This window comes from Ambystoma mexicanum, chromosome 14 (genome assembly GCF_040938575.1).
Source record: "Ambystoma mexicanum isolate Mex_15411 chromosome 14, UKY_AmexF1_1, whole genome shotgun sequence".
NCBI classification, from domain to species: Eukaryota; Metazoa; Chordata; class Amphibia; order Caudata; family Ambystomatidae; genus Ambystoma; species Ambystoma mexicanum.
This window is the reverse complement of record NC_090940.1, coordinates 140,316,328-140,331,795: the sequence shown is the minus strand read 5'-3', so window position 1 is coordinate 140,331,795 and position 15,468 is coordinate 140,316,328. Positions and strand designations below refer to the sequence as shown.

The 15,468-nt window shown below is 44.9% G+C and overlaps 1 protein-coding gene across 3 annotated transcripts in view; it reads left to right on the top strand.

Moving 5' to 3' along the window:
• MTA1 (metastasis associated 1) overlaps window positions 1-15,468 on the top strand; it is a 1,118,686-nt gene that overhangs the window by 283,186 nt on the left and 820,032 nt on the right. For 2 of the 3 annotated variants that reach the window (XM_069638739.1, XM_069638738.1), the window contains exon 4: window positions 7,525-7,651. In XM_069638739.1, the coding sequence (XP_069494840.1) occupies window positions 7,525-7,651 (127 nt within the window). Of the gene's footprint in view, window positions 1-7,524; window positions 7,652-15,468 lie in introns of those variants that run through there. The other variant, XM_069638741.1, reaches the window with a different exon arrangement.

Sequence of the window (15,468 nt, the reverse complement as noted above, 5' to 3'; positions counted from 1 at the left end):
TCTTAGCTGAACTTTTGTAGACCTTGCCTTGATTCAGGATTCTTACTTTGCTAGATCTTGATTCAACTCAGGATTCTCATCAGCTCTTTATTTTCTGGTTTCTCAGTAGGTCCCTCATGGACCTTGGTTCTGCTGATGATTCACATCAATTCCCTCCTGCACCTTGGATTTGCTCCGGATTCTCAACAAGTCCCTCCTTGATGTTGCTGCTTCTCCAGATTCTAAAACGGTCCTTCCTGGACCTTGGCTATCTTCAGAATCACAGCAGGCCATCCCGGACATGGACTTTGGTGCTGTTTAGGATTCCAATTCCCCCCATGACTTTGGATTTCAACTGGATTCTCAACTAGTCCTTCCTTGGTGTTACCTAATCTCTGGATTGTCAAACGTTCCTTAGTTCTCTTCAGAATCACAGCAGGTCCCTCCTGAACCTTGTGATTGTTCAGCTTGGAGGTTGTTTGTTTGGTTATCGCCCTCACCAACCTCTTTAGTATCCTTGCTAGTAGGTAGCGGATACTAGAACACTCTCCAAGCATCTAGGTCTTCTCTCAATTGCCTTGAGGTTATTGGCGGATGGCCTTAGACTATGGTCCTTCCAATTACCTCAAGGTGTGGTAGGAGTGGTTTAAACTACCTGTTTAGCCTATGCTTCCAGAGTCTCGGGCATAGACTGTTTTGGGTCTGGGTGTTACTGTTGTCTCCCAAACATTTGCAACCTTGCTCCATGTGGTTCTCTTTCTAAATTCCTTCTCAGATAGCGAGGGTTGGGGGACTGCTACTCTGTTGCGCAACCACTAAAAGTATTGCTCTCGTATTTAACCTAAGAATGTCGTTGCTGCAGGGTTTAATAATAATAATAATAATTTAGCATTTATATAGCGCTACGAACCCTCCGGTATCTGAGCGCTGCTTATTATTACCCACGGTATGTGGTGCTCATTTATCGACCTCTGAAAGATGAAATGCTGAGTTTGGCTCTGCCGGGATTTAAACCTGCATCAGCAGAGCCTCGCACAGATGTCAAAGCGAGTGCTCTATTGGCTGTGCTATAGGACTGGCTATAGAACCGACCCAATCCAGACCCCGAGTCCCTTATGAGCCTAACAAGGGGTATATCAACAAAGTATTGGTTCAGCCACTGTGCATAGATCATTAATCCGTCCTTATTTTCAAATGTTCACAAATGAAGGTTTTTCAATGAATTCTTCACGTTCAGTTTTAATCTCAGTTGGTGATTGATATGCTCTTGCCAACACGTGTTTCGACCCTACAGAACCAGGTCTTCTTCAGGGACAATAGATCACCTTTGTTCTGTTTTATTGTTTTAACTATATAAAAGATAGGTGTCTACCAGCTCGCAATCAGTTTTCTTTCTGGTTGGTCTAAAGGATCTAGTATCAATGGCTTTTATAAAGGTGTTTTTCTCTTTAATTTTTTTTAATTTTTTTCCCTTTTTTACCTCCTAAGATGGAGTGGCGCTTCTTAACCTTTCCAACGCTTCAATAGCATATGTATTCTACATTGTAGGCTCAGTGGTCTGCTCCGCTTTAATTTGTGAAGATTTGAAAATAAGGACAGATTAATGGTCTATGCGCAGTGGGTGAACCAATACTTCAATTGTATAGTTATGTTATTGTATTAATTGATATTTTTTCAGTGCTGTTCCTATGCTAATGTATGCTTGTACATAATTCAGAAACACAATACTGGTAGTGTGGAGGATTGGCCACCTGATTTCGGGAAAAACAATGAACAACCCTGTGGTCTGGGTTTGAACGCTGCCAATGTGTTTTTAAAAATATTTTAACAAGGTATTGTGCAGATCTAAAATGCTCTATATTCTGTAACTAAAAAAATAAAATTGTGAATACAGACGACACGCACGGAGACTGAGTCAACTACCCCACCCACCCCTTAGTTACCACCAGGTACCACAGTGTTGTGGAATTGCCGAGATATTGGCAATTAGCACACAACCTGAGTCGTTGACATTGGCAGGTGCACTGGCCATAGGAGTATGAAGGGAGGACAGGTGGGCTATGAGAGAGCCTGATGGAGGCGGGCACCAGAGGAGTAAGGAACCTTGAATGTCAGAGGGACCCAGATCAGGACAGGCGCATCAGGGGAGACTACACAAACCCAGCGCCTCAACTCAGGATAGAGATGCCAACTAACCAACTCCACTAACAATTTCCCTTCTGCATACACCTCTCACATTCCAAACCAACACAACCAAAACCTACAGCACAACAAACCGCACAAACTTCACTACACTGCAACAACAAAATAAAAAAGACACATAGACTTGCACAACAGCACATGACGACTACCGGCCGCAAACACCCCAGGCCCAGCCAACGGACCCAGCAGGCTGAGGCCGCCAACAGCACATCACTGCTCTCCTGCACTTTTCCTGCTTCCTTCCTCCCACTAACTCAACCTCCCTTCCTCTTTCAGAGCTGCCAGAGCGCCAGGGGACCACTCCGGTGGTGATAGTGCGCGGTACAAATGTCCTTTAATATAATATAATAGGACGTTGTCCAAAATGTCATTGAATGTCAGTCGAAAGAGGGACAAGTGGCCTTGTGAGCTGGTTTCCGCCTACGCTTGCTAACCTAGCTCCAGACATAGACAAGTTGAACAATTCACACAAAAAGGACAACAAATCTCAAATAGCTGAAAAAGATTTGCCCAGTTGTTTGTGTGGTGAATCTAATGATGTTATCACTCCTTTCCCTGAGGTAGCCTCTGATCATGTGGCCAGGGGATGGCAGCCACTACCTGATCCTGACCCTGAGGGTGGCTTTATGAGGAAGGACCACATGGGGGAGGGACCCTCAGGGGAGGATGAGAAGATATCATCAGAGAAAGTGAAATACCCCTATTCCCTTTAAGGGATGTTCCCTCCCTTCCTCATTCCATGATAATATATTGTAACATTCTTCCTTAACCACTTGCCAAGTCTACTTTAAGTATTTGTGAGGAGTCAGAAATGTAAGGCAAACAACTTTGTGAAGGTGTTTCAAAATATGACATTTTATTAACTCAAAGGTTGGATAAACGCCTCACTATCCCTACTCTGGAGAGGATTTTCCCTGCCTATCAAAATAAACTAAAGGAAACACTAACAAAAGGGTTCTGTCCCTCACACTTGTACATACAATATAACAGAAATAACAGTCATGTTTAAAACCTGATAATTGTTTCCCCTTATAATCCCAGGCTCATACAGGATCTCAATCAATAGTTTCAAAAGGATAAGGAAATTCTGTCTTGCAACAAAGTTCCAATACAGTTATTTTTGTTCCAACTTGAACTCCACCAACGGTTCAAAATGTTCCACAAGTTTTCACCTTTCCACTTGTGATAAAGAGTTCAAGTCAACTTCTTATCATAAACCAAGAATACTTCAATAGGTCACTAGAATCATCAAAATGTCTTTGTCAGGATGATCCTAAACCGTTGACAAAAATACCTTAGTGGTTCTGTCACTACTTCATTAATGCTTTTGGCCACACCACAGTATTTCAATAATTTCTACCTGGTCCACTCACCTGCCAGGTCTACCACTACAAGGTCCCTTGTCCTGGTGTACTCTCCTGCCAGGACTAATGAAACTACTAATACTAAAAGTACTTCTGTGGTAAAGGTTTGCTTCAAACGATTTAGCAGTGTGTTTTGCTTTTCCACAACATCAGGATTGATTACTTGTTCTGGGAAGGCAAGAAACCCATTGGTGCTGTTTGTTACACACTTGGAATTGCCACATGGAATGCAGGTTATGCTTCTCTCTTCCTAAATATCTTCTGTCAGAAGGCAGACTACTGTATTAACCAAATGCTGATAATGTTTTTCTCCTACTCAGAACTTTTTTGGCTTTGACAATGTGGGTTTAGGTCACTTCCTTTTATTGCTTCTTTTACACTCTTGCAATCAAATTTACAAACGCTTTGATGCTTAATTGCCTTCTCTTGGCTTTAGTAATATTGGTTCTTTCTCACTTGCCTTGATATTACTCTTTTGGCTTTGGCCATGATTGTTTATATTGGCGTCTCGTAATATTGTCAGTTCTTGTTACTAACAATTATTCTAACCCATATTAATATAATGAGACCTTCCTGGTATGTTTCTCATGTTCTTAGTCTGCCACTATCTCCTCTTAGCATCCGTTTGGTTTTCAAAAGGATTATTATTCTGCTTTACATTAGTTTGGTATTCAACATTTTTCCATTTCACTTTCCTTATATCAGTTGTTCTGTATTTATTGCACCCAGACTTGGTGAGCGGGCAATCACAGATTGCTCCGTTGTCTAAAAACACTAGTGAACTCACCGGGGCTGGTGGGCACGCCCGTTCGCTCTGCTGCCTCTAGGTCTTCTGCTTCTGCTGCTCTGCATGGCCTGGCAACCTCTCGGGTTCCTGCGGCCCGCACATTTGGAAAAAGAGTGCTCCATACTATGACAAACTTACTATGGGGATCGCTTTTAAACTTCACGCTTCCCACTGTACAACCTCTGCAGTTACTGCCTTCAGGGAGAAGGCTTCCAAATCCAAAGCTTCCTGCTGCGCAACCTCTGCAATCAACGCCTATGTAACCATCTGCTTCCCACATTGTAGGCACCACGCTCACTGTAACCCTGAGCAAAAATTCATCCTGTAACTAAGACACCTTCTTGCAACAACGCCTCGATGCCTCTGGGCTGCCAGTGCGCTTTACAAATGTAATAAATAAATGAGGTCTCTGAAGGAAGAGAACCTCTCAGGACCGTCATCCGTTCGTCACATGACTGTGGCCCAGGCGTCTCTGCTCTCCTCCAGCTTCTGCTTCCACTGCAACATGGAGTTACAGCAATCACTCCACCTCCTGCCTCCTACTCCTACTACTACTCCTGTCTATGGTCTGCCCCTGAGGGGGCCTTTTGTGCCTCCCAGTCTCCCTTAGCTGTGGGTCATTAACACTATTAGGCTGCAACTTGCAGTCTCGTGCCTCTGCAGCTCTCCCCTTCGTCCCAGTACTTTGAGCATTGTGGGACTTGAAGTCCACAAGGTCCAAATCAACTTTTCCCACAGCTTCAATTTTGCAATAAGCCATTAGGATGCTAGGGTCTCTGGGGAAGTTCTAAAAGGGCTTTTCCCATTCTTCCTGACCTACTTTCCCCCCATGTGATCCTCCTGCAGAACACCACCCCAGGGTCAGGATCAGGAAACGTCTGCATTTCTCAGGCCACATTAGAAGGGTCAGGGGCAGGTTTCATGAGGTAATCATCTCTGATTCATCACATATTCCCCAATATCACATAAGGAACAGTATGACAACTGATGCAACAACCAATGATGATTACTCCTAATGGGAATCACTGTCTGTAGTCTAGTCGCTGGGGAAATTAATTTTGCCCAACATGGTTTAAAACCATGCCCGGGAGAAAATCATGGAGGTTCTCCAGCTCCGGACAGAGCAAGGTTACCGGCGGCGACATAGACGTCCAAGCAGTTACACGTAGCGAAAGGGCAACCCAGTGAGCAACGCGCTCAGGGAGGCTCCACATAAACCAGAACAAAGCACGAGGAAGCAAGTGGTGTTTCCTGACCGCTGCAGAGGCTGGAAAAGCGACCAAAGCATGAGCGCCTACTAGAGGGACCGGCAAGGGCAGAGAGAGGCGCAGAAGCCTGAGAAACATCTGACTTGGAATCGGGAACTCTGAGAAAGCACAAGAAGAGAACCGGTGATCCCAGGCAAAGGGTTGGGACACTGAAGCACTGTCGGACGAGATAACGAAAGACCTAGACAGTGGGACTGGGGTCTGGGACCCTCAGTACAAACTTGGGGGAGACCAATTGATTTTGCGTGTTGAAACCTGCTAAAAAAATATACCAAGTGTTTAGAAAGCAAGCTGAATGAATGATTATATTAAAAATACCAAACACATGTTGAAAGAAATTGCACAAAAGTCCTGGCAGGAGAGTATACCATGCAAAGTCAAGTGTGTAATAAACTACAGTAAGAAATGAATCCGAAGGAAGATCCATGCCCTTATGATTGTGAATTGTTGTAAATATGGAAAAGGGCCTGGCAAGGAAGTATACAAGGTGACCTGCGAGTCTGGGAGCCACACCGAAATTGTACTACAGTGAAAAGAGAATCCCAAGGAAGTTATATGCACTTCGAATTTTGAACTGTCTTGAATGTGAAGGGAGACCTGTGGAAGGGAGCCATTTCCTCAGGAACAGTGAAACCTATTCTTTGTTTGAACTTTTTGTTTTGGAGAAAAGGAATCTGGGGAAGGGAACCATTCCCTGGAACTGTGAACATTGTCCACTCTTTTTGGTTGGATTTATATTTGTGTTGTATTTGAACATTTGTGCACTTTAAGAATCTGAGATAATATCCTTCGCACCTTAGATTTAGTTTTAGGGGGTGAGGGCCAGAATAGGATTTCAGACACATGACTGCTTTGGACATCTTGACAAAGGACATAACCATTCCGTTTTGTTGAGGTAGGGCACCTACTCCCAGATTAGGGATAGTCGAGATTTTTCCAACCCCTTTATCATTTAATAAAAGTTTATGACTAAAACATGAGTTCTGTGTCCGAGTCTCATTCCTGGCTCCTCATCATTAGTCACATATATAATTGGCTCTGTCTTTTGAGATGTACGCAACCTCTGCATGATTGACTTCAAAGGCAATGAAAACAAAGGTTGGGGCATGGAAAAACAAATTGCTCCCTTGTGGTAGACAGTTTCATCCCAATCTACATGAACAAATGTAATCACCTGAGATAGTTTAATCTCAGTCATAAGCCACATGGTGACACTAGTAACAAGAGTTCTTCCTAAAACCCAATTCTGTAGAATTTGCGACTAAGATATTGTGGTCTGACAAAAAGTCTTCCTTTCTCATACACATTTTGGAATTGGGTACAATGTGTCTTAGTTTACAAGCTTTGTTTTTTTACTCTAAAATATTGAACCTCTCAGACACTGGTGAGCACGTACTATGTAAGGAAACAAGGTGGAATGATATGTTTGCCCATGTTGAGCTCTAGTGTTGTGGCACTAGTCCATTTTTATTGGAAAATATCTAACATTTCAGTATCTGTCTGTACTACGGAATACAAAGACAGACCTGCAGAGATCGCTTGTAGAAAATAATTGGGTTGTGCAGCTGTACTGAGGTGGCTGATTCCAAAATATTAGGAAAGATTATTCCCTCTAGGACATTTTCATTTTTGCTTTGTCCATTTTAAAGTGTCTCTCTGAACTGACATACATCTGCAATAGTGGATTGTACATTAAAATGACCATCTATCAATATTTATCAAATTTCATCAGCTTCTCTATTATCCTACCTTTTGATAAATGCTTATTTTCTAACAGAAGGAGGTTTCTTCTGAAAATGAAAGCAGAAAGAAGTACTTGGTGGTGAAATCTAGGAACTGATGAAAAAAGCCTGTTTATTATCAATCCATGACTATAAGTTGATGTAGAATGTTGGGTGTTATTGTAATTTGCTTCTTTTTTAAGGGGAAATGGAAGAAGAGATGGAAAACCCAGAAATGGTAGATTTACCGGAGAAAGAGAAACATCAACTGAGGCATCGAGAATTGTTTTTATCAAGACAATTGGAATCGTTGCCAGCCACGCATATTAGGTAATTGCTTCACTTCCTTTTCATATGCAGATTTGTTTGTAACCATGAGAAGTTATATTTTTGTTCTTGACTAAGATGGTATGCCATGATCTGTTAAACAGTTGTAGTTCCCCGGAAGACATTTTATTACAATTTTCTGGGCAATGGAGCTTTAATCTGCAAGTTCCTAAATTGTGACTTCTCAACAGGTAAAATGCTATACATGTATTTTCCTCTTAGGATGTGCTGGTCATGAGCATGTGCTAGGAGTAGCTCCAGGGAGTCCGAAGTCACCCAGTAGGTAGGAGCGAACCCCAGGGAACGAGGAGCTGGCACTTTGTGTGCCCTAAATCTAACTTCCAAACGAGGTGCAAACTTGAACCCTTTGTCAATTATACGTGAACTGTTCTATGTTGAATGTCTAATGATGATTTCCAAATACACAGTTAATGTCAATAGGTATGGTTGTATGCCACCTGTTGGCATGAGGAGCCAAGAGTATCTCTTAGTGTTAGAAGCAGAAGCCAAATAGCGTCCAGCAGTTTTGAACCCTGCAAACGGATGTACTTTTTTCAATTTCAACAAAATAAATACTGTCTTTTAGTGGAATATTTTCAGTGATTTCAGTTCAAATTAAAATAACTGCCACTCTGCCTTCTTGTACAATTGAATATTGTCCAGAATTGAACCTTTCATAGATTTGTAGGCTTGAATAATTCCCTGTCATCAGGCGGGGGAATCCTCTGTATATAAAGGTGTCATAGCAGTACACTAAAATGACATGGGCATACAGAAAAGGCTTTTAACGTGCAGCTTATCAACCTTTTTATGTTCCTTTCCATCTCAAAGGTAAGCAGGCTTAGGCACCTCTCAGGGCAGCTATCTCCAGATACTTCTGTTATGTTGATTTATACAGTGCACCGCTACCACCCAGGGGCAGTCTCTAGATGTTCGCTGGGCTCTGCAAGAAAGAGGACAGGTTGGTTAGTGAGGGTAGAGTGAAAGGATAGGTTCAGAACCAGGAGAAACAGGCTGCTGTGTGTGTTGGCTTGCAGATGGTTGGTTGCGTGCACTGGCTTGTTGTATCCGTACGGGTAAGGTCCAATTCCTGGGTTGTTTTCTATGTGACTGCTTGTTATGTTGGGGTGTGTCTGTCTGTTTTATGTGTAGATTGGCTGGTATTTAAGGTTGTGGGTGTGCGCATTGGCTTGTTGTATCCGTATTGGTATGGTCCAGTGTCAGGGATTGTTTGTTGTATGCAGGTTTTGCTTATATTTGGTATGTTTGTGTATGAACTGGCTAGTGCAGTTCTTGGGTGGTGTGTTGGAGGGGAGCAGGAGCAGGGTGGTTAATACATAGACTACTCTCCAAGTACTTCTAGGGGACTAATCTACACAATTCTATCTAAATGTGACACCTGGCTAGCCTTCACAATTCTAAGTGTGACGTGTGTCTAGTCCTTGCAATTGCTAAATGCAGAATATTGCTGTCAACCATAATTAGTGCTGAGTATGGCTACCTTGCACAATTTGGCTAATGTGAGGTATGGCTAGCAGAAATGGGTTAAAAGCAAGGTAAAGCTACCTTCCCAATTTGGCTAAATGCAAGATTTGACTAACACAAATGGGCTTTATTATAATAGTTAATGAGAGTGATGGGGTTTTAATGCAGTACAGTAATGGCTATACCCCCCACCCACACTAGACTTACCCTATCCATGGCTGCTGGTTGACTGTGGCAGGCGTCCCAGGCAAACACGGCCAAACACAGAGAGGAGCTGTTTAGTAGGGGAGCTGCCCTTTGCCTTGTGGCCCTTATCCCATGGCTGCCCAGGGTGAGGCTGCCCTGGGGTCCTCTATAAAGGGAGCCCCCCTTCCTGGGTCAGAGAACCAATCAGGGACCTGGTGGGTCGGAGAGGGTGGCAACAGGATCAGGGACGAAGCGGGACGAAAAGGGACACTGCTGGGTGCACGAAAAATGAAAATATGCCCAAAAATTGAAGCGGGGTTGCCAGGGGGACACTCGCCCTTGTGCCAATGTCTTGTGCAAGGATGGATGCCAGAAGGACCTGCTTGCCATGGGCCCAGGCTGTAAAAGAGTGCCTTGGCCCCACGCATAGAGCCCTGAGACCCTTCCTGGGTCAGAGAACCAATCAGAGGCCTGGTGGGAGGGAGAGGGCGGGAACACGGCCAGGGAGGAAGCAGGAGGGAAAAGGGACGCTGCTGGGTGCATGAAAAATGAAAATCTGCCCAAAAGTGGAAGTGGGTTTACCATTGGGACACTTGCCCTTGTGCCAATGTCTTGGGCATGGATGGATGCCAGAAGGACCTGCCTATGAGTCCAGGCTGTGAAAGAGTGCCTGGGCTCCACGCATAGAGCCCCAAGACCCTTCCTGGGTCAGAGAACCAATCGGGGGCCTGGTGGGCAGGAGACGGATGGGAACAGCCCCGGGGAGGGAGTGGGGGGAAAAAGGACGCTGCTGCGCATGTCGTATGCTAAGGGAGTCCACTCCAGCACTGAGCTTTTTCAGCTCATTGAGCACTTTTGCTGTATTTTGGTAAACCTTTTTATAATTAGCTGGTACTGGGAGTGTGAGAAACCAGAAGGTGTCTCACCTGTTAGTCCCCAGGGACTTGTTATCCATGTGGTCAGGACACAGCTATCGCTTTTGGATCCAGTTCTTGGGGGTGGACCAGTGCAGGAGGATCACTTGGGCGAGTGGTCCTCGGAGTGGCAGCCGGACACCGGATGATGAGACGCGGTATCCCTCTCTTTCCTCTAACACATTTATCCCATCCTAACCGATGGGAAATTCAGAAATTTAGCCGCCTATCCCCCCTTTTCCTGCACAAACACTTTCTCATGGACAGCCCGCTCTGGGCGAAAACAGACTCGCACCCGAGCCGTGTACATGACCTGTCCCAATACTATGATACGGCGAGGTCAGGCAATCGATCGTCGACAATCGCTCACACCTGACTTCATTGCACTACCCCACACGGATAAAAGGCCGAGCACGAGAGCACATTCTGAGCGAGGCAAAACACACGAAGGTACAGCAGTTTCGAGTTGGAAGTTGAATGAGGGAAGAAAGGCGGCAAGGCATGAGAGATTCATGAGAGGGGCAACACCCTTGACCTAGTTGACAGAAACCTTCAAGGCAGAAAACGTAAAACCAAGAAACAAGACTAAAGAATCCTGCATTGTGTGTCGGAGATATCGAGGGTCCTCCCGCCTAACTGACCAAGGTAGGGAGGAGAGAGAACCGCCAGGGTATCGCCCTTGGCTCCAAGAACAAAAGCGACAGAGAACAAAACAGCCGGTGAGTTGGGGAGACCGGTCTGTGTTGAAGTCAAGGTTGCAAGCGTCAACATTGTAAAGTGAGCGCTGAAAGGAACATTGTTCAACACATGTGATGAAAGACGTGAGTGAAGCTAAATTGCTGGTGAATATTTGAACATTGGAAGAAAAATACAGTTGACCGAGTGGTCACTGTGCACTGTGAATGTGAATGTGCTCAATCGAAGGTCTCTACGGTATCTTGACGAAAGGAAACAAAAACAGAAGACCGATGGAGGGGTAAAGTAAGTTGTGTGAAGTGAATAGAGGTGGTCCTGCAACGGTTTAAGCAAAACCCATTGCACATTCGAAAGTCTTTGATTCTGGTATCAGAAGAGGATCTGAGCCCAGACGAGGAGGGATCCATGGTCCGAGCCCAAACAAGGGAGACCAAATTGTGTACATTGTAGAAAAGTGGTCAGAGCCCGAAGGAGGGAGACCAGTATTGAAGTGCTGAAAGTGAAAACCCTGACAAAGGAAGGAACCTTGCATTAAGAGACTGTCATTGCAAGAGAGATTTTGGCAGAAGGCCCTGATGCCTATGTGTTGAACTATTAGCTTGTGGCCAAGAAGCTAGAGTGGGTGCGAAGCACGCACCTGCCGCCTTGCCCCATGTTGAAAACCTGGGGAAGGGAAGCTACCTGCTCAACTATCCTGACAAATCATTTCTTGAACTCTTTTCTTTTGTGTACATTGTTATCCCACACCATTTTGTATTTAGAAGTAAGGATTGGCAATAGGTTTATTAGTATAGGACCTTTTTATCTTGTCAGACTCCACTAGGACTGCGTTATTTGATGGTCGTAGCTTGCTCCCATCCTTAGATTTAGGTTTAGATAAGTGTTTTACCAACCCATTGAAGTTCAGTAAACTCCCTTGAACTGTGATGTCTGTCTTCACTGTTTGATACCATGCCTTCCTTACAGGAGTCTGCTATACAGCTATACAGCCTCATCAGTGCTTCTGCTAGACATGCTGCTTGATTGGGCACTTGCCACGCAGCGTGGTCTGGTCAGTCTTGTCTGTGGACCTCTAGTCAGTGGCTTTTTATTGTTACGCCTGGTATTGGTTTAAATAAACCTTTTATGCAAAACGACTTGGGGCACATATTAACCGTACAATTTGAAAAAGTTGTTTTGCTAATTACTTGTGTCTTCACCTGTACATCTGATCCGAACTATTACTACTGGTATCAAGTTCTTGTGGCCCCACGGGGACCCTTCTGCCACTACTTGAGGTTTTGAGATACTGTAGGTTTCCATCCCCTGTGAGCAGCTACAATATTTAGCCCGGACTGGGCTCTGGGTTTTTAGCCAGGTTTTCTCCTCTCGTGGGTTACTTATTTTCTCTGAACCCTTCACAGGTATTTCTCTTAATCTGTCTTTTCTCTGAACTCCTTGTGGGTTGTGTCTTTCAAGTTCGTTCTCTTTTGATATTGACTTTGCTTTCTGGCTTCTCAAACTCCCTCGAGGGTTGTGGCTGTCAACTTCACCCCCTTTGGGTATTTTGCTCTCCTTGTGGTTTCTAACAACACTTTGCGAGTTATGGTTCTCGAGTTCACCCCTTTTCCGCATTTCACTCACTTTCTGGCTTCTAATAACCCCTCGCGGGTTATGGTTCTCAGGTGCAGCCCTTTTTGGTAATTATCTCAGTCTCTGTTGGTTTATAATCCCATCATCTCCCTTTGGCACTTGGTCCGCCTTCTCAGCGTTCTGGCTCCCTGTTGGTGCCCCGCAGAGCTCAACCATCCTCTTCCCACTCCTTGCCGAGAACTGCAGCCCTGCATCTTCGTGGTGGCCTTCTTTTGACCGAGGCGGTTGCTGTTTCCATCGTGAAACCGGGCTCCTCGCGCCATCGTGTTCCTGTTGCTTCCTTTGGCTGATATGGTTTCGGCACACCAGTCTTCCTTTCAGTCGTGGTTTGGTCTTGCTCATCTCAAGACCTTCGAGTTTCGAACGTCCAGCTGTAAGGAACTCATGGTGGCAACAGTAAAGACAAGTGATCACAGTTCAAGGGTGTTTATTATACTGTATAGGTAGGTTGGAAAAAACGCCTGATCTAAACCCAAGCTACGACCATCAAATGATAAGGCAGTCCTAGTGGTGTCTTGTCAAATAAAAGGGCCTAAACATAAAAAAAACTATTGCCAATCCTTACAACTAAATACAAAAAAGAGTGTTGGATAGTGTTCACAAGAAAGAAAGAAAGAAGTGTTCACAGGATGTTATAGCCAGGGGTCTCCCTTCCCCACATTTTGAGCAAGGACAGGGCTGGCCTCCTGAGCGTAGCACACTCTCTAGCTTGCCAAGCACAAGACTACTGTTCTCAATTATCAGGATCTTCGGGGGTTAAGTCTCTTTTCTACAAAAAAAGTCTCTTGCTTCCGAAGACCTGATGGTTTCAAAAATAACAAAACAAAACGTTCCTGTCTGTCTGTACTTTGGGTGATGGCTTTTCACCCCTGGATTCCCCACTTCCGGGCTCAGACCCCTCTCGAAGAGCAGTCTCCTTCTGTTGGGTTCACTACAGCTTTTATTCCAAAAGATGTCTCCTTTCGCATTCACAAGTCATAGTGTCTTTTTAAACAATCCACTGTGGACATTCCGCCGTTGGGTTCACTCGTGTCAACACAATGTTCATTGCGGCATCATGCTTCACCCCTTTCTATCAGCATCCCTCTGTCTGGTTCCCTCTTGCCAACCACACAGTTCCTTCTCCTTTCTCACTATGCAGGATTAGTCTCCCTTAGCTTTCCAACTACGTGCTGGTCTAAGACTTTCGACTGTACAGGGAGTTTTTCTAGACCCCTGTATGACCACTTTGACCTTTTCCTTGCAGCTCTCCTAGGGCCTTCTGGTATCAGTAGTTTCAACAATAGGGGAATCGGTTTATAATGACATTCTTGAACGTCACATTTTCGACATGCCATGTTTTCGACACAAAATGGCGGAAACTTTTTTTTTGAAGTTTAATTTTTGTATTTTCCTTTTTTAACAGGGGTTTCCCACCCAATCCCCCGTTTTTTTTATTGCTAATTTTTTTCTTCCAACAAAACAAACCTAACACATATACAATAAAAATAAAAATACTCGGAAAAAAAAATGGGGACATTTTTGTTCCGAGAATTTGGCATGTCGAAAATGTGTTTTAGAAAATATAACTGGATACCAGGGGAATCATTCAGAGTCTATCAATTGAGCATCCATGTGGTGCCAGGCCCCTCTATAGCTGGTTTCCCCTTTAATTTGCCATTCGCAACTTTCGTTTAATACAGTTCGGTTTCTTATCGGTTCTCCCTTCGACTCACCGGCTGTGATGAACCGCTTGGCTTTTCTTGTCTCTGGAGTCAAGGATGGTACCACGTTAGCAAGCGTTTCTCCCGGCCCTGATTATCATTGTAGGAGGGCTTCGTGTACCGTGGACATCTGCTGCAACACATGCTGGCTATTGTTCAGTCTTATGATTCCTTTCCCTGAGGCAACATGGGTCTGGGTCGAAAAGGGCACGGTTGCTTCTCTCCTTGTCGCCCCTTCAGTTCGCAGTGCTTTTCTCCTCCTCTTGAACTGCTGCCCTGCGATAGCTGTCTTGTCGTGCAGTTTGCCTTGCTCGTAGTTTGCTCTCGTGCTCCATCTTTTATCCCTGTGGGAAAGGGAAAGGGCCGTCGGGTGTGTGTGGTTCTGGTCAATTGCCTGACTTTGCCTGACCCTTGTGTTGGGACATGTCAGGTAAACGGCTCTATTGTTAGTCCTTTGTCTTTCGTGCTGTAAGAAAGCGTTTGCTTTTGGAAAAGGGGGGGGTCAGGGTAGATGTGGTAGGATGGGGGGGAAAGGTGTTCTAAGAAGGAGGATACTGTGTCTCACCCCTCGGTGTCCCACCTCCACTCCCCAAGGACCCCTCATCCAGATCCTTCTGCACTGGTCCACCCCCAGGAACTGGAACCAATAGCGATGGACGTGTCCTGGCCACCTGGATGACAGATCCCCAGGGACCAGTAGGTGAGACACCTTCAGGTTTCTCACACAGCACTACTGGGCTCAACATTCTTCCGCAGGCTCTACGATCCACCACATATGCGTCGTGGTCCTGCCTCCAGGATGTGTCTGCTCCACGCTACAGCAATGGCTTCTGTCTGCTGCAGTTCCTCTCCTGTTCTTCTGCCCCAGCAGTCTGCTTGTTCCGCATCAGCTCCTCTACAGCTAGTAAGGGTTTTAGCCCTTATATCTCTCCCTGCAACAGGAGACCTGATTCCATTTGCCTTGGGTTTCCGGTCTCAGGGAGGGTTCAGGAGTCGAACACAAGCACAGTAAAAGATCCCCTTTCTTTAAAATTGTGATCAGTCCCCATGTATGCAATTTATTTATTTGTAATGCCTATATAGCGCTTTTATCTAAAGCGCTTTGACAAAAGGAATATGGCACAATAAAACGAGAAGTCAGTCAAAATGAGGAGTAAGGATTGAAGACCCAAGAAAGTAGACCATATTCAGGAAAAGGAAAGAT